Below are 19476 nucleotides of genomic sequence, written 5' to 3' on the forward strand. Positions count from 1 at the left end.
GTACCGTCTGGTCACACAACCGGTCGGTGGCGGCCACGACTAGAGAACGCACCTCCTGAATGCGGCCGGGACCGGTGCCTTCCGGCCACATGGACCTGAATGAACGCTTTGCGTTTCTTCGCAAAGCGTTTTGGGGAAGGTTGCGCTCATGAAACAGAATATGTAATAAGGAGGGAAAACCGGGAGAAACGTGGAGGGAAAACAAGCCTAAATGTGTGGCCCATTATGTATTTGCAGCGAATAAAAGGATTTTATATTACCGATGGGGATTAACTGCCCCTGAATTATATACAACCTTATGCAAAACTGGAAGCCTTTTGATAATACAAAGGGTTAATTCCCTTAGCATATACCTTGAGCCATTTCTTTCTCCTCAGGATCTCTTCACTCCAGTGACTCTTGACTGGAGAACGAGAACCCAAATTGAGATGTAGGTGCAGGGGCACTTCACAAACCACTTGGCAGTGTCTGGCCCCACCAGCCTTGTAGCCGGAGCATCAGACTTCTGTTTCAGCAAAACTACAAATTGCTACCCACAATTGTCATGGAGTTTGGGGATTGGTCCTGAGTAGCTGGAACCACAAATGTTAAATCTCTGGGAAAACGCCTCTCTCCCTAAATTGTGAGAATGGCTATGCATCTCTAAATCTGTGTGTGTGTGTTTTTCTGAATCCTTTTATCCCACTCCCTCACCCCCACCCCCAATTCTACCATGGTAAAGTTCATAGCCCTACAACGGTATAATGTGTATAGGAACATGGAGTGGATGTGGTTAAGAATGTCACACATATAAAATTGGGGTAAAAGGAACCAATTAACATATGTTCTGGTTGAAGAGCAAACAGATGAAGTTTTTAAAACCTCCTTAAGACAATTTTTGGCATTCATTTTTATGCCAAAGGTCACACAGCAGATCTGTAAAAGGAAAGGACTACACTTCTCCCTATGCAAGAGATAGGTTTTTCAGAACGACCTTCTGTGATTTAGAATACTCTACAAACCTTGCCTTTCTAAGCCCCAAATTCATTGAATCAAATATCTGACTGCTGTTTGTCAGGTGGAAAATACAAATGTGTGCAAATTAAACCAAGTCATAAGTAACTTGGCCAATCTGTGGCTTAGCTGGAAAAAAAAAAGGGGGGGGGGGGTTGGGGATACTACTACGTATGTGTTCTCAATGAGTATCAACTAGGAAACTTGAGAATGAAGGAATGGAGAATTTTTTTTCATATTTGTTCCCTCTATAAATTTCAAGAGATTTATATCTGATGAAATTTGGAGGGGGGAGGAGTATGAAGGAATAGCATAATTAAAATGCACAAGTAATTAAAAATATCTTATTAGAACATCTTTATTTTCCAAATGTCTTAGCAGTCATTGATATTTCTTTCTTAAAATTTAAGAATTGGGGAGCCTCATCTATTGCTGTGTTCCAAGGTTCTATAAAGATTTCCCTTGCCTTTGGCTTCAGCTCATTAAACTTTATGACCTTAAGATACAGACAAGATGACTATAAATTTGCCTCCCTCTGGTCATTCTAAAACTTACAGGGCTAGATTTTTACTCGATAATTAGAAAATAGGAGGTAAAAAGAGCCATCATTTTGCATCTGCGTGTCAATTTTATGTAACAAGAAAAACAGAGCTATCATTTTTAAATGTTATGACACTGAAAATAGTTTAAGGGGCAGTTATAAATTGATGAAGAGACATTGGAGTCAGAGTGTTGAGAGTACTCAGAAGTAAGGAGAAAATGAAAGAGGAAACAGGAGAGATGTTTCTGCCATTGCTAGCCACATGACCTTGGCCAACTCAACTCTAAAACCTGTTCTTTGTTAGTAATGTGCAGACAAAAATGGCTTCCCTACTGACAGCACAGGGAATTTAGAAGGGTGAGATGATATAACAGTACTACATAGATGATGCTTACATTTATACCTCTAGCTTGAGGTTTTGACAGGTTTTGAAAGCATTGGCTGTACCCATCTTCCAGGAATTCGCCAAAATGACTAACAAAGAGAAAGAGGAGAGGCACCCGCTACATGTTCTCTAGACCTTGCAGAAAACATGGAGTTGTTCCTTTGGCCACATGCATGCGAATCTACAAGCAAAGTGATGTAGTAATCAAGGGAATGGGCACTGTTCATAAAGGAATGCCCCATAATTGTTACCATGGCAACACTGGAGAAGTCTACCATGTCACCCAGTATGCAGTGGGCATTGTTGTGAATAAACAAGGTAAGGGCAAGATCCTGGCCAGGAGAATTAATGTACATATTGAGCATATTAAGCACTCTAAGAGCCGAGATAGCTTCCTGAAACGTGTGAAGGGAAATGATTAGAAAACGGAAGCCAAAGAGCACGGTTCCTGGGTTCAACTAAAGCGTCAGCCTGCTCCACCCAGAGAAGCACACTTTGTGAGAACCAATGGAAAGGAGCCTGAGCTGCTGGAATCCATTCCCTATGTATTCATGGCATGATAAGTGTAAAAAAACAATCAGAAAACCTCTGTACTGAGTCAAACAAACAACATTGGAGACAGCTTTGAACATATTTAGCACAGGTACACTTATGTATCTAACTCCTAATTCTAACTAGTTGAAAATGTTTTTAAATTTCTTTAACCTTTGGATAGAGGTCTCACAGTCTCTTTAATCACCTACTATATACACATTTTAAATCAAGTGGTGGAAGGGAGAAGTCACATCATTTATCCCAGAAGAGGGCACCATTCCCAAGAAATGGAAGCTGCTTCTGATAAAGAGGGAACCTTCTAAGGTTTCAAATGGGAGGATTCGTAGTCATGGGGATGTAAAGCACCGCATAGGGAATATAGTCAATAATATTGAAATAGCCCTAGCCGGTTTGGCTCAGTGGATAGAGCGTTGGCCTGCGAACTGAAAGGTCCCAGGTTCGATTCTGGTCAAGGGCACATGCCCAGGTTGTGGGCTCGATCCCCAGTGGGGGACTTGCAGGAGGCAGCCAATCCATGATTCTCTCTCATCATGGGTGTTTCTATCTCTCTCTCCCTCTTCCTTCCTCTCTGAAATCAATAAATATATTTTAAAAAATAATAATAATATTGAAATAACTAGGTATGGTACCAGGTGGCTACTGGAAATACCAGGGGGAACACTTGGTAAAGTATATGATTAACCACTATGCTGTAAACCTTAAATGAATACAAAATAATATTAAATGTAAACAGTAATTGAAAAAATTAGAAAAGAAAATAGCGCCCTGCTGGGTGGCTCAGTTGGAACGTTGTCCTGTGCACTAAAAGGTCACCAGTTTGATTCCCGGTCAGGGCACACGCCCAGGTTGCAGGTTGGGTCCCCTCAGTCAGGGTGTGTAGAGAAGGCAACCGATCAATGTTTCACTCTCATCTCTCTCTCTCTCTCTCCCTTCCTCTCCCTCCTCCTCTCTCTCTTAAAATCAATAAAAACATATTAAAAACAAACAAAAACCTTCTTAGCCAAAAGCATAATACCTTCCCCAGGCATATCTAGATTTTGATTGACGATACTTTCTATAATCATTACCTAAATTGAATCTCTAATTGGAGGAACTCCAGACAACCTGGCAAAAACAGAGGACCTGTATATTAGGCCATGTATTTACCTATCAGACAAGTTTGGTGAGTATATAGAATTATACACACATAGATTTATAACAACATTAGGTGCCTGCTATATTGGGCACTTTCCATAGATTACCTTCAAATCTTACAACAAGCTGTAGCATGGGTATCATTACTATCCTCCTTTTACAGATGAGAAAACTAAATCAGAGAAGTTTGGTAACTTTCTCCATCACACGACTACCAAGAATTCCAAATGAGATTCAAACTTGTCTTTCTCTTAAGCTCATGTCATCATGCTGCCTCAAGAGACCAGTTTTCTCGTTAGAGAATAAACTGCAATGGGCAAGACAAATCAAGAACTAAAATTTCCACATACAAAAATTAATAATGAGGGAAATGCAAGTCACTAGAGAATAATCTCCCAAAGAACTATTTAATAACACATGCACCCATCTTTAATATCTGTACTCATATGTTGTGTTTAATAGAAGGGAAGTTTATTGGTTTCACAATAGGCTCCATTTAATACATTTCGAATGTTATAATGCATCTAACACTAGTGGCAAATTTAGATGGCTTTCAACGATTCCTAGATGTGATTAGAGCACAAAAAGACTGGATTCCTCACTCTCAGAAACTTGTCCAGATCCAAAATCAAAGAATAGAGTTGTTGGTGCTCCTTTTTCCAAGGATTGGCAGGTATAGATACAAAAATGGAGAATTGAAAGCAATACTCAGGAATCTTACATGAGCCCTAGCTGGTTGGGCTCAGGGGATAGAGTGTCAGCCTGTGGACTGAAGGGTCCCAGGTTTGATTCCAGTCAAGGGCCCATGCTGGGTTGTGGGCTCGATCCCCAGTAGGGGGTGTGCAGGAGGCAGCCAATCAATGATTCTCTCTCATCATTGATGTTTCTATCTCCATCTCCCTTCCTCTCTGAAATCAATAAAAATATATTTTTTAAAAAGGAATCTTACGAGTTCAGTATTTTGCAGGATCCACACTGAATCTTTTTATTTAATTGAGACATATTTGACATATAACCCTCACTGAAGTGCAAAACCTTATTGTTTAAAGGAATCTTCAAAATCGTCTAGTTCAGCCATCCTGTTAAACTAAGTACTGGAAATACCTACGCAATGTTATCAGTCAAGGGATCACCAAGCCTCTATAAGAATGCCCTAAAAATGGGAAACTTATTCATTTACAAAGCTGTCTATTTCATCTGTAGATAGTTTTGACTAATAGACGTTCTTCATACTGAGCTGAATCTTTCTCCCAACTTCCATTCACTGTTGCTAATTCCAAGCTATAAGAATCCTTAAAACAATGCCTCCTCACAAGGTTTTTCTACCCAGATTACCCTTCTTGATACTTTGTCCAGGGTTTCAAATGTCATTGTGACCACAGCTAATCTTGGGTAGATTGGTTAGGGCCTATTGAAAACCAATAGTGAGGACTGGGTGGCCCACCCACTGCACAACGAAGTAGAATATCTGATTTCCACTCCTCTCCACGGGGCCTAGAGGCAGCTCTCCACAGTGCTGAGCTTCATCTGGCCTTCACTGCTCCCAGGCCAGTGAGAGTTGGAAAGAGGCACTCTCCAATTATTTAGTTATCCTTGAGATCTAAGGCCTTGACAACCTTTAGAAACCTCTTCAAAGAAACATCCTCAACCATAAGTCAGCATTAGCATCTTCATAAAACCTATCTGGACTGCTCCACGTTCCCCAAACTCAAGAGAACTGACCATTCCACTGCGTGGTCTGAAAAGGCCTTCCAGAAAAAATTCTGGCAAAGTTATGTAGGTCTTACGATGAGTGGAAATGGATCAAATGGTTTCTCTTCTCTAAATCTCTAATTCAGAACCTCCCTTTTACTCACAAGCCATTTGCAACCCTTCTGCTTCCCTTCTATCTCCATGCCATCTAAGAACATCCTGACTTCTCACTGCCATGCTATAGAGAGAGCCTCAAAGGTGGCGAGGAAACAGGTGCTTATTGCCACAGGTGTTTTGGTTGCCAGTCAGTCACAATGTGAAGCTATTTGTTCATATTCAAGCTAGTCACAGAGAAGGTCCTGGGCAGTAGGAATTCTTGTTGCAAAGTACCCAGCTCTTTGGGTAAATTCTTTCAGATAACAATAAGACTTTAGTTGTAAGCAAGTTATTTTTGCAACCCTGAAACACTATATTCTGGATTTTTGTGATGAAATCATGTGAGATCCACTTAACATAAGAACTCAATATTAGGTATGGGTAGAGAAATGCAAACTGGGTAGTAAGTTAGCATCCTCTGTATTTGAGAAACTAATGAAAATTCAAAGTAATTACATTTGGAAGAGGACAAAGGAGTCCATTTTTTTATTACAAACTATGTATGTCAAATAAATTCATAGTAAAATAAGCTTTAAAAAAGCTTTAAAATGTCAAAAAAAAAGGGAAAAGCCAGCAACTAGAACAAAATATGTAATGAGATTAGTAACATTTACACTCAGCTTTAGAGAATTCTTATATACTCAGTTGATTAAAACATCCTATATGATGCCGTACATTTTTACAAAAAGTTTTCAAAAGAAAAATAAGAATTAAACATTGATGACTGGAGTTAGTTGTAGCAAGGGATTGGATGTGAGTGTTTGACTGCTTTTTGTGCCTTCAAAGTTCTGCAGAAAATTCTGTCTTCTTTTTAGACCATCCAGAATGATTGAATTATTAGATGCCAGACTCTGTGTCCTAAAAATATTAAAAATAGAATTATTACCTTCAAAATGGGTTGAATTTCGAATCAAAGCATGATACTGTCATTTGTTTCTTTGTAGCGGTGTAACATTTATCAAATAAGTTAACCTTTAAAAATCTGAAGTACTCTTTACATTTTAAATGCTTCACAAAAGCACCTCAATTATTTGACAGCTGCTTTCTGAGAAGTTCATATTTTCTGAATAGCATCTGTTCTCAAATCCAAAATCAAGTATATTCTGGTCAGAAATAAGTTTCTGAAAAACTATTCTATACAACTAACGTAACCAATATCATCTTGTGTAATTTATTTTTTTGGAAGTCATAGGGAAGGGAAGAGCTAAATACAATAGTTTTCATACTGACAATGTTCCCTTCCTTGCAGCAGTAAGCTATGTTAGTTTCTTACCTAACACATCTGCCTTGCTTCAGCCACATTACTGTTCAGGCGTTTGGCTTCCGACAGTCCCCATTTCCCACCTCCCCTCCTCTTCATCACATGTCCATTACATTAAGATATGTCTCAAAAATGTGTCCTCCAATAAGCCTCTTATATAGCATATCACTTTTTAAAAATATATTTTTATTTCTTTCAGAGAGGAAGGGAGAGAAAGAGAGAGAGAGAAACATCAATAATGAGAGAGAATCATCGATCATCTGCCTCCTGCATGGCCCACACCAGGGATGGAGCCTGTAACCTAGGCATATGCCCTGACGGGGAATCGAACTGTGATCTCCTGGTTCATCAGTCGATGTTCAACCACTGAGCTATACTTGCCAGGCCAGCGCATTAATTCCATACCCCTTTGGCAGTTATGAAGAGTTTATGCTTTGTTCTTGAATTCAATCTGTCTGTTTATTGTTTGTCAGTCTCAACTAAATTAAATTATAAGATTCCTATAGGTAGCAACAATATCTTGTTGATCTCTGGCACCCAAATCCTTATAACATTATGGCACATAGTTGATGTTCAAATGCTCTATCTTCCCTCCCTTTTTATCTTCATGTCTTTAAGAATTATAAGTGTTTTTTAAAATCATAAGCAATTTTTACAAAATTAAATTTCTGCTCGGCCACTGGGATCCTCAGTGGTTGAGCATCGACCCACGAACCAGGAGGTCACGGTTCAATTCCCATTCAGGGCACATGCCTGGGTTGCGGGCTTGATCCTGGTGTGAGGCCTGCAGGAGGTGGCCAGTGGATGATTCTCTCTCATCACTGATGTTTCTGTCTCTCTTTCCCTCTCCCTTCCTCTCTAAAATCAACAAAATTAAAAAATAAAAAGTTCCACTTTCACCCTTTCCAAGTAAAATGTTTGCTGTAATGTTTGAGTGTGTGTGTTAGTTTCCAAATCTTTCATAGAGTCCATCAACACTCCAGATTTAATTATCTCCTAGTTGTTATTAAACTCTTTTTAATGGCTTCAAAAAATGAACAATATATTCTATTATACAAGAGATTGCATTGTAACTTTATATAATTTTTTTCAGTAAAATAAAGGCTGGCAGAAGAATATCATTATAAAAAGATTACTCAGGGGTTGCCCACTAGGTAACTCAATATATCCTTAATTTTAATAAATCCTGTGAGATAGTTGCTAATCACTTTTATGTGCACTTACCGTGGAGAATCTATTCCACTATCTCCTGCCATGCTATGATTTTCTGTTCCTTCCAAGTGACTGTGTTCATGCTGGATATCCTGAGCCATCACTGGCATATGTGTAGTGTTGAAAAGTTCTAACTTTTGTGTGAACTGTTTTCTCATTTCCTGATTCTGAGCACTCTGAGACCAGCAAGCTGCTTTCTTTCCTGTGTCACCAACGCAGTCTCGTGGGGTTTCGGCCTGCGAGCTGGCTTTCCTTGAGCTGTAGTAATCAAATATGCTTCTCTCAGCAGATGCTGAGGCCTGTACACATTCAGCAACACGGGGATCCTCTTCATAGTTACATCCGGATTGGGTCCCTGAATTGAGGTCACAGCTTTCAGCAGGGAGATTAGGTTTTTGGCTTTCACCTGGGTTAGTGAGCGACGCAGGCTTGCAGCATTCATTTCCTTGAAGCGCCGGAGGCTCAAACCTCTGCATTTTGCTGTTGTACTCAGTCAGAGATCTCTCAGTTACCTTTTGTTTTCCTAAATGACTCCATTGGCTTCCCCCAGAAAAGGAATACTGAATGTGACCAGGCAGCATTTGACACAAATCATCATTCTCGGAAAAGTCATCCTCATCTAAATATAATGAACTGCAGGCACCGTCCTCATCTTCTACTTTATTTTGATACAAGGCTTGGTCATCGTCAGAAAGCACCTCATTTTCTTGACTCACCGTCTCTGCTTCCTGCACAAATGCCTTTCTCATTAGGGTTTCCTCTGAGTCTCTGACTTGCCGCTCAGGTTGACTCAAATGGTCCACACCAAGTGGATAATCCAAAAGACCAAGATTTTGGAATTGGTGTGTTGTTTTATCAACTAATCTACAAGCAGAAGATGCCTGGTCTAAAGAGGAGGAAGCCGGTGATGGAAGGACATTCTGTGTGTCTTTTGTCTCCCCTAACATGTCAGAGTGAGAATAACCTTCCCTCGAGTCTTCAGGGATTGCTTTGTTTTCTCTACCATACACATCATATGTCAACATGCTTTCCTTAAAGGAACAGCGTTGACTATCCTTTTGCAAAACACTACATTGAGAGTAACTTAAGAGGTGATCTCTAAAGTCATCACTGACAGGCTTGACAGTAGAGTTACTCACATGAATGGGTTCTGCCCTCAGTTGATCATTGCATTGTTCAGCACATGGCTGTCTGGCCTCCCTGTCAAGGATTCGTGAGGACTCTAAAGACCTTGACCTTTGGCAAGGCTTGCCCTTTGGTCTAATCTGGCTGGGTTTCAAATCACTGGTCTTCTGGTGGTTGTGCCCTTTGGTTATTGGGCTCCTTCGGTGAGACAAACCCTGGAAAGGATTACTGATTCGCTTTTTGTAAATCAGATGGGAACCTAGCTCTGACGGGATCTCACCAAGTGGTTTCTGCACTACTGCTTCATTTGGGCTTTTCATCCTGGGGGTGGGCTGTGTGGCAGGGAGCTTGGGGTGTTTCTCCGGTCGAATGCTTCCTGGCTGAGGCTCACTTCCCTGACTCCTGGCTTTGTGTCTATCCCTCTGAGAATGGCCCCGCCTTCGAGGCTTTGCAGACCGGCCCTGCCTTTTCTTACCTCCCTCTCTCGAAGGGTATTTATGCCCGACTGTCAGCATGTCAGTGGAAGTGCCCTGGCTATTATATTTTTTCTGTTCTTCGTATTTTTGCATTAGGATGGTATGTTTGATTAAGTTGTCAACAGTCAGAACGGGATTAATGCGTTTGATGATCTCATGTTCAATGTCTCGAGGGATATTGTCCAAGTTATCTTCATCTCGGACAGGCCATTCTTCCGGTGGGAACTGGGCAGAGAAACTGCTGTGCTCTGTTCTGGACTTCTCCTTCCTGGACATACCGCGCCAGAAGAGGCTAAAGCCAAACTTCCTGCCTCTGTCTCTGTCTCTGGTGTATGGTAAAGGCTTGGTGCTCTCAGAGACATGGTTCTCCTCAGACACTGAAACTGCTCGGTTCTGTCCCAAAGATCTGGATTCCCCAAGACCTTTCTGGCCTTTTCTAGTCGCTTCCGCAGCAGCTGGTGGTTCCTGTGGGTCCTGCGTGCACACATCAGGGAAACACTGGCAAGACGGACAATGGGAAACGGGGGCAGCGTTTTCTTTGGCTAACTCTGCCAACTCCGCACAGCTCTCCACGCTCACCAGGTACGTGATGCAGGCAGGTATCTCATCTGATTGGACTCTCTTATTTTCTTGGGGGTTTGTATTTGTGATGAAGTAAGTCTGAGGAGTAACTATGAAGTATCCTTCTCCAGTGTGATAAATCTTCCTTTCTTTAATCAGAGTGCCCAGAGTGGTATAGAGGATATCTTGAGATGGAATTGCAATGCCTAAAACAAAAGCATTTTACACTGGTAAATTCTGAATAAGAAACATTCTAACGAGTGAAATCAGTCACACAGAAATGACCATACAGTTGCTTGATGAGCCTAGAGCTAACTATAACACAATTGATATATGTAATTAAAATGCCAAAGAAACATTAACAGTCATCATCATTTAACTGAATAACAGGAATATAATTTGGTCCACACAAAAACATATGGCTACGCCCTAACCGGTTTGGCTCAGTGGATAGAGCGTCGGCCTGCGGACTGAAGGGTCCCGGGTTCGATTCCGGTCAAGGGCATGTACCTTGATTGCGGGCACATCCCCAATAGGGGGTGTGCAGGAGGCATCCGATCAATGATTCTCTCTCATTGATGTTTCTAAACTCTCTATCCCTCTCCCTTCCTCTCTGTAAAAATCAATAAAATATATATATTTTAAAAAAAACACACAAAACATATGGCTAGGCTAATAGTTAAGTAGAGAAAAATAATCTGAGTTCACTAAACTACAAACACTAAATTATACAATCCCACTACAAATTTAAATTTTGCCTAAGGAAAGTATTCTTAAGAACAAACATAGGAGTTTTTGAAAACAGTCTCATTGCTTACATCTTAAGAAGCTAAAGAGAAAATGAAATCCAGTTTGTGCTTGGGTGAGGGCAAACTACCTAAAATCTGGATTATGGTGGTTTTTCAAACTGGGAAGGTGATACTTTTAAAAGAAATTTCCCTTTCAAAATAGCAGGGTTTAAAATTATATTGTGAAAACAATGTTCAAAATGTGTGTGTAAGCGTAACACTGGAAGGCACTCCCCAGAAGTGGTCAGAGGTGATTGCTCTTCACTTAGAAAACCCCACAAAGCCATGCAAATAAAGAGGTTCCAATCTTCGTGTTCACTTTAAGAACACTTGTGAAACTGCCCAGGTCATCAAGGGTATGCATATCCAAAAAGCCAGTAAGTATCTTTAGGATGTAATTTTTAAAAATATATGTTTTTTAAAAAATATGTTTCAGAGAGAGGAAGGGAGAGGGAGAGAGAGAGAGAAACATCAAGGATGAGAGAGAATCATTGATCAGCCACCCCTGCATGTCCCCCACTGGGGATCGAGCCCGCAATATGGTCATGTGCCCTGACCAGGAATCAAACCCATGACCTCTAGGTTCATGGGTTGACACTCAACCAGTGAGCCACACCAGCCGGGCAGAATGTCACTTTCAATGTGTGCCATTCTACAATGGTGGAGTGCCCAAGCCAAACAGTGGGGCTGGACACATGGTCAATGGCCTAAAAAGAGTGCTGAATGTTTGCTGCACGTGCTTAAAAATGCAGAGAGTGATGCTGGACTTAAGGGTGTAGATGTAGACTCTCTGGTCATTGAGCACATCCAGGTGAACGAAGCTCCCAAGATGCAGAGTAGAACTTTACAGAGATCATGGGGGGATTCACCCACTCATGAGCTCTCCCTGCCCCACCTGGAGATGATCCTGCTGAAAAGGAGCAGATTGTTCCTAAACCAGAAGAGGAATTTGCACAGAAGAAAAAGATACCCCAGAAGAAACTGAAGGAACAAAAACTTATGGCCCAGGAGTAATTCAGCATAAAATAAATACTAACACATAGAAAAGTGTAACACTGAAAGAAAATACATTAATATGTTAACCTTGGTTTCTTTTGGGTGGCCATACTATAAGTGGTTACTTTTCTATATTAACCACATTTTTCTACAATATGCATGTTCATTTTAGAATGAGAAAAATAAAAAATACTCCTGTACATTTACACACTGGGATATGAAAAAATGAGATCAATTTATGCCAATACAGAAAGATCTCCAAAATATGTTTGTAAGTTTTTTAAAAAGTGCAGAAAGAACGTATAGAATGATCCAATTTATGTTATTAAAAAAAGATACATATACTCAAATATAACTTATGAAAGTATACATAAGAAACTATAGACAATAGAAATTATCACCTCTGGGAAGTGGCAATGGAAGAACAGGAGGTGTGGGGGGGAGAAGATGAACTTTTCCTTTGCAGAGTCTGATTTATTTATTGCCTTAAGTATTTTTTTAAAAAAGTTAATTGGAATGTAAAAGAAATACCCTTATCAAATTTGCTGATGCAGGCCTTTTCCTGGCAAGGCTCTAAAATAAGATTCTATAATAGAAAAAACTTTGGATATCATCCAGCTCATTTGTGTTTAAGATTATTTGTAAAGAGATCCATCAAACACATGCAAAGAACTAACAGAGAAAAACTTGTTACCCTACCTGGGTAATGTTTCATCAAATGCTCCAACAGTGATTCCTGTGTTACTACAATTTCAGCAGCATTCATGTCAGATATAGCACAGCAAAGAACTTCAGCCAAAGGTATAAACTGTGATTGGGCTATTGGATTCATTTGCACTGGAAAGACATCACCTAAATTAGAGATTAAAAAAAAAAAAGGAAAGGTGATAAATTTGATAGAGTGTAAACTATTTGAAATTAGTGAATCAAGCACATTTATAAAGATTGAATAGCAGGTGGAATTGCTATTCTTTCATCAGTCCTTACTAGGAATCTGTTAGCATGACATGCACAAGAATAGACACTGTAGAAGAAAAGAGTTTACATTATAGTCCCTACTTTTAAGAAGTTTGTATGAGGCCACGTGCCCCTGGGTCTGGGGGAGGCCAGGCGTCACTGGGTCCGGGTGAGACCGTGTGTCCCTGGATCCGGGTGAGGCCTCGTGCGCCTAGGCCCGGGTGAGGCCACGTGCCCCTGGGTCTGGGGGAGGCCAGGCGTCCCTGGGTCCGGGTGAGACCGTGTGTCCCTGGATCCGGGTGAGACCTCGTGCACCTAGGCATGGGTGAGGTCACGTGCCCCGGGGTCTGAGAGGCCAAGCGTCCCTGGGTCCGGGTGAGACCATGTGTCCCTGGATCCGGGTGAGGACGCGTGCACCTAGACCCGGGTGAGCCCAAGTGGCCCTGGGTCTGGGAGAGGCCAAGCGTCCCTGGGTCCGGGTGCGACCATGTGTCCCTGGAGCCGGTTGAGGCCTCGTGCACCTAGGCCCGGGTGAGCCCATGTGGCCCTGGGTCTGGGAGAGGCCAAGCGTCCCTGGGTCCGGGTGAGACCATGTGTCCCCGGGTCCGGGTGAGGCCTCGTGCACCTAGGCCCGGGTGAGCCCAAGTGGCCCTGGGTCTGGAAGAGGCCAAGCGTCCCTGGGTCCGGGTGAGACCATGTGTTCCTGGATCCGGGTGAGGCCTCGTGCACCTAGGCCCGGGTGAGGCCACGTGCCCCTGGGTCTGGGAGAGGCCAAGCGTCCCTGGGTCCGGGTGAGACCATGCGTCCCTGGATCCGGATGAGGCCTCGAGCACCTAGGCCCGGGTGAGCCCAAGTGGCCCTGGGTCTGGGAGAGGCCAAGCGTCCCTGGGTCCGGGTGAGACCATGTGTCCCTGGATCCGGGTGAGGCCTCGTGCACCTAGGCCCGGGTGAGCCCAAGTGGCCCTGGGTCTGGGAGAGGCCAAGCGTCCCTGGGTCCGGGTGAGACCATGTGTCCCAGGATCCGGGTGAGGCCTCGTGCACCTAGGCCCGGGTGAGCCCAAGTGGCCCTGGGTCTGGGAGAGGCCAAGCGTCTCTGGGTCCGGGTGAGACCATGTGTCCCTGGATCCGGGTGAGGCCTCGTGCACCTAGGCCCGGGTGAGCCCAAGTGGCCCTGGGTCTGGGAGAGGCCAAGCGTCCCTGGATCCGGGTGAGACCATGTGTCCCTGGATCCGGGAGAGGCCTCGTGCACCTAGGCCCGGGTGAGCCCAAGTGGCCCTGGGTCTGGGAGAGGCCAAGCGTCCCTGGGTCCGGGTGAGACCATGTGTCCCAGGATCCGGGTGAGGCCTCGTGCACCTAGGCCCGGGTGAGCCCAAGTGGCCCTGGGTCTGGGAGAGGCCAAGCGTCCCTGGGTCCGGGTGAGACCATGTGTCCCTGGATCCGGGTGAGGCCTCGTGCACCTAGGCCCGGGTGAGCCCAATTGGCCCTGGGTCTGGGAGAGGCCAAGCATCCCTGGGTCCGGGTGAGACCATGTGTCCCTGGATCCGGGTGAGGCCTCGTGCACCTAGGCCTGGGTGAGCCCAAGTGGCCCTGGGTCTGGGAGAGGCCAAGCGTCCCTGGATCCGGGTGAGACCATGTGTCCCTGGATCCGGGAGAGGCCTCGTGCACCTAGGCCCGGGTGAGCCCAAGTGGCCCTGGGTCTGGGAGAGGCCAAGCGTCCCTGGGTCCGGGTGAGACCATGTGTCCCAGGATCCGGGTGAGGCCTCGTGCACCTAGGCCCGGGTGAGCCCAAGTGGCCCTGGGTCTGGGAGAGGCCAAGCGTCCCTGGGTCCGGGTGAGACCATGTGTCCCTGGATCCGGGTGAGGCCTCGTGCACCTAGGCCCGGATGAGCCCAAGTGGCCCTGGGTCTGGGAGAGGCCAAGCATCCCTGGGTCCGGGTGAGACCATGTGTCCCAGGATCCGGGTGAGGCCTCGTGCACCTAGGCCCGGGTGAGGCCACGTGCCCCTGGGTCTGGGAGAGGCCAAGCGTCCCTGGGTCCGGGTGAGACCATGCGTCCCTGGATCCGGATGAGGCCTCGTGCACCTAGGCCCGGGTGAGCCCAAGTGGCCCTGGGTCTGGGAGAGGCCAAGCGTCCCTGGGTCCGGGTGAGACCATGTGTCCCTGGATCCGGGTGAGGCCTCGTACACCTAGGCCCGGGTGAGCCCAAGTGGCCCTGGGTCTGGGAGAGGCCAAGCGTCCCTGGGTCCGGGTGCGACCATGTGTCCCTGGATCCGGATGAGGCCTCGTGCACCTAGGCCCGGGTGAGCCCAAGTGGCCCTGGGTCTGGGAGAGGCCAAGCGTCCCTGGGTCCGGGAGAGACCATGTGTCCCTGGATCCAGGTGAGGCCTTGTGCAACTAAGCCCGGGTGAGGCCACATGCCCCTGGGTCTGGGAGAGGCCAAGCGTCCCTGGGTACGGGTGAAGCCAGATCCTGGGTCCGGGTGAGGCCATGCGCCCCTGGATCCATCCGGGTGAGGCTGGGTCCCAGGCCCGGGTGAGACCACGCGCCCCTTGGGTATGGGTGAGGCCACGTGCCCCTTAGTCCGGGTGACGCCGTGCCCCTGGGTTCGGCCGAGACCAAACCAGAGGGAGTCGGACCTCCATTACCACCATTTGTCCACCATCCAGAGCTGAGGGGTCAGTGCTGACATGTACACATAAGGAACTACTGGACATTGAAATTGGGTCTCAAAAGAACTGTTGGTCCAGGGGGAAGCTCGCTACAGATTGATTCATTTGCCTGTCAGCATAACTATTATTGCTCGTCTCACATTCAGTTCTTATTAGTATATATCTAGTGACATATGATCTCGCTCATCTAGGGGAAATGATGAACAACATAGACTGAGGAACAAGAACAGAACCAGAAGCAAGGAGGCATCGATCGGACTATCGGGCCTCAGAGGGAGGATAGGGGAGGGTAGGGGGAGGGTGGGGGGAGGGGGAGAGTTCAACCAAAGGACCTGTATGCATGCATATAAGCCTATCCAACGGTTAAGTTCAACAGGGGATTGGGGCATGCGTGGGGAGAGGGGTGGGATGGGAATGGGGGGATGAGGACAAATATGTGTCACCTTAATCAATAAAGAAATTTTAAAAAATATATATATATATATATATTAAAAAAAAAAAAAAAAAAAAGAAGTTTGTAGTATTTTTCAGTCCAAGAAAGAGTAAGAGTATGAAAGTCACAAAGTGCTATCACAGTTTAGGTCTGACAATGCTTATATGACAATTGTATTTCAAAGCATTTTTCATATTTTAAAATATACAAAGCCATAGAAAGCTCAAGTAATTGTCCCAAGGCCTAAAAGCTAGTACAGTAGCAGGAATACTGACACCTAATTCAGTATTTTCATCATTCCACACTTTCCTGATTGGAATGATTAAGAAAATATGAACTCTTTGCTGCATCTACTGTGAGGATGAAGACCATTTTCAGCCATCAGACTGTTGACATTCCAGAAAATGTTGACATCACTCTGAAGGGACACACAATTACTCTGAAGGGCCCCAGAGGCACCCTGCAGGGGGACTTCAATCGCATCAATGTAGAGCTCAGTCTCCTTAGAAAGAAAAACAAGAGGCTCCAGGTTGACAAATGGTGAACTGGCCATCATTTGCACAATCTGCAGTCATGATCAAGGGTGTGATACTGGGTTTCCATTATAAGATGAGGTCTGTGTACGCTCACTTTTGCTGTACGGGGCTGTCTTGTGCATTGTAGGATATTTAGTAGTGCCCTTGGCCTCCACCTACTGTCTCTCTCACATTTGTAGCAACCAAAAATGTCTCCATTGCCAAATGCCCGGGGGATAAAAGGCACAGGTGGAAGAACTAGCTTAGACAATAGAAATTGTCACCTCTGAAAGTGACAATTATGAAGATTTTACTTCATCTGAGACTTAAGGAACCAACGGAGGGTAGCAGAAGCCCAGAAATATACTGAGGCAGAGAAAGAATAATATTAGCTTGGCAAGTTATCTGATCTCTGTAAAGTCAGAGAGAGAATGGGTAGGAATGGGAATGACGAGATGAAAGGTAGAAAAGGGGGGTTTGAGGAGCAATTCTTGGAGAATATTAGGAAATTAAAAACCAATATGAAGATTATGAAGGAGCCCTGAGTGATTTTAGTGTGGTTTCTGGCAGATGAAGCGGCAAGAAAGGAAGAGAGGCAGAGAGGCCAGCAGTGCTGCTAAAACTTGAATGTGCAGCTGGCAATCATCTGCTAATGTGCAGATTCTGATTCGGAAGGTCTGGAGAGGAACCTGTGATTCTGCATTTCTAACCACCTCCCAGGTGATGTCCACTCTTGGGAGCGGCAGGGGTTGGGGTGCTAACGACAGCAATGTTAAAGTAGCTAACCATTCAGCAAATAAACATGGCCTGTATGGGAGTCAAGTGTAGCCCGAAGAAAGCCGAAGAACTGAGAAACTTAGCCAGACATTTCCTGCAGTGACAGTTTAGAAGCTGCTACACTGCAGCGTTGTTGAGGGGAAGGTGGTGAGGACTGGCGTGGTGGAAAGGGTTGCAGCCAAAGCTGGCGAGAGGCCCATCTATAATCTATAATAATAAAAGCGTAATATGCTAATTAGACCAGACGTCCTTCCGGATGAAGCCGGGGCTGCAAGGGAAGCCCGGGTCCCCAGTGCCTCCCAGCGGCCAGAGGGAAGCCCAGGTCCCGGCCCGGGTGCTGAGTGCCAGGTGCCAGAGGGGAGCTGGTGCCGGCAGCTGAGGGAAGGAAGGCCTACTCTAGCATGAATTTCGTGCATCGGCCTCTAGTAATAAGATAAAGGGCTTCCTGAGGGAAACTGATAAGCTGTGTGCAGTTATACCTCACATTGGTCTGTTTTCTTGTTTCCTTACGCTTCTCTATCTGGCAGACTGGGCCTCAGGTCACAACACAGGAGAGAACTGCAGTTCGGCAGCCTAGGGAAGGCTCCCCTCTGGGTGTGCTTGTGGCTATCCCACTGGATTCTGAGAAGCTACAATGAGGGGCTAATCAATTCATTAGCATTTCAAAGGGCAGTGATGAGAGATGGTGCTCTCTGGGCCAAGGGTAATAAACCTCTCTCCTTAACTTCACTTCCTCTTTGCCTTTCTTTTTTCCCTCCAGGTCAGAGATTTACTCTCTTCTCTTTCACATCCCTCCTTAACCAGACAAAACACAAAATTAAAGTATCATTTCAAATATTTGTATGCTTTCAGATAACTATGTGCTATTTTAAATAAGTGACTTTAAACTTTTATATATTTCTCTTCCTCATCTCCCAAAATGCTGTGACTTTTTTTTCTTGTATGTGATCTTAAATTGATTACCTGCCTCCACCCTGTGTGGACCAGAAGTCTTTAATTCAAAGAAGAGGGGGTGTCAACGTAAGAAACATTCAACCCTGTGAAGAATTTTTTTTTTTAAAGAATTTTTGAGCCCTAACTGGTTTGGCTCAGTGGATAGAGCATCGGCCTGAGGACTGAAAGGTTCCAGGTTCAATTCCGGTCAAGGGCATATACCTTGGCTTCGGGCACATCCCCAGTAGGAGGTGTGCAGGAGGTAGCTGATTGATGTTTCTCTCCTATCGATGTTTCTAACTCTCTATCCCTCTCCCTTCCTCTCTGTAAAAAATAAAAAATAAAAAAATCAATAAAATATATTTTAAAAAAGAATTTTTGAGAGTTTGAGCCAAACTGTCAACAATTGTAGGGAAGCAAAATCTCAACCAATTGAGACAGTGCTCCAGAGATTGGCAGTTTTGTGGCTTATTTTATACATTAAAAAGAGATGATACAAGAGGGTTACATGAAATCCACTGGTGACAGATTAGGGAGGTGTGAGAAAGCAAGCAGGGAGGGGGTAACCCCAAGGCTTGGGTGAAAGTAAATTGATAGACACCTGTATCTTTTAATAGGTGGGTACAGTATAGTTAACAGTCAAAATTAACATGATAAAACAATGAGAGTATGTTTTGTATTAGTTGTGCCCTGAGGGATCTGGAAAAAGGGGAGTTACCCTGACTGCTTTTAGTTAAAAAGTTTTAATTTCAGCCCAGCCGGTGTGACTCAGTGGTTGAGTATCAACCTATCAACCAGAAGATCATGGTTCGATTCCCGCTTCCATTCCTAGTTAGGGCACATGCCCCAGTTGTGTGTTGTAGGCTCGATCCCTACTGATGATTCTCATCATTGATGTTTCTTTTTGTTGTTGTTGTTAATGCTCACCTGAGAATATTTTTTCCATTGATTTCTAGAGAGAGTAAGGGGAGGGGAAAGAGAGATGGAAGAAAGGGGGATGAAGGGGAGAGAGAGACACATCGATTGGTTACCTCCCTCATTTGTCCCTATCAGGGCTGGGAAATCTGCTACTGAGGCACTGTCAGTGCCCTGACCGGGAATCGAACCGTGATGTATTCATAATTCCTACTGGTTTGGGGAATGTGTATTTTATTTTTAAAATTTTATGTTTTAATTTATTTTTAATTATAGTTGACATTCAATATTAGTGTCAGGTGTACAACATAGGATTTCAACATTTATACACCTTAGGAAGTGATCACTGCAAGAGGAAACAAATCTACTACCAACTAGAAAGACGACTTATCTTTTTTCCCTT

The 19476-nt window shown here is 44.5% G+C and overlaps 1 protein-coding gene and 1 pseudogene across 3 annotated transcripts in view; one reads left to right on the forward strand and one right to left on the reverse strand.

Moving 5' to 3' along the window:
• The first annotated feature begins 2001 nt into the window (after positions 1 to 2001).
• On the forward strand, positions 2002 to 2502 carry LOC129152009 (60S ribosomal protein L21-like; annotated as a pseudogene).
• Positions 2503 to 6032: 3530 nt separating this feature from the next.
• Positions 6033 to 19476, reverse strand: part of STOX1 (storkhead box 1) — a 53132-nt gene continuing 39688 nt past the window's right edge. The window contains exons 2-4 of one of the 3 annotated variants that reach the window (XM_054728894.1): positions 12575 to 12727; positions 7942 to 10297; positions 6033 to 6314 (exon numbers count right to left, since the gene is read on the reverse strand). In XM_054728894.1, the coding sequence (XP_054584869.1) occupies positions 6167 to 6314; positions 7942 to 10297; positions 12575 to 12727 (2657 nt within the window). In that variant the 3' untranslated portion in view covers positions 6033 to 6166. The remainder of the gene's footprint in view (positions 6315 to 7941; positions 10298 to 12574; positions 12728 to 19476) is intronic. The other 2 variants (XM_054728895.1, XM_054728896.1) reach the window with 2 other exon arrangements.

This window comes from Eptesicus fuscus, chromosome 17 (assembly GCF_027574615.1).
Source record: "Eptesicus fuscus isolate TK198812 chromosome 17, DD_ASM_mEF_20220401, whole genome shotgun sequence".
NCBI classification, from domain to species: domain Eukaryota; kingdom Metazoa; phylum Chordata; class Mammalia; order Chiroptera; family Vespertilionidae; genus Eptesicus; species Eptesicus fuscus.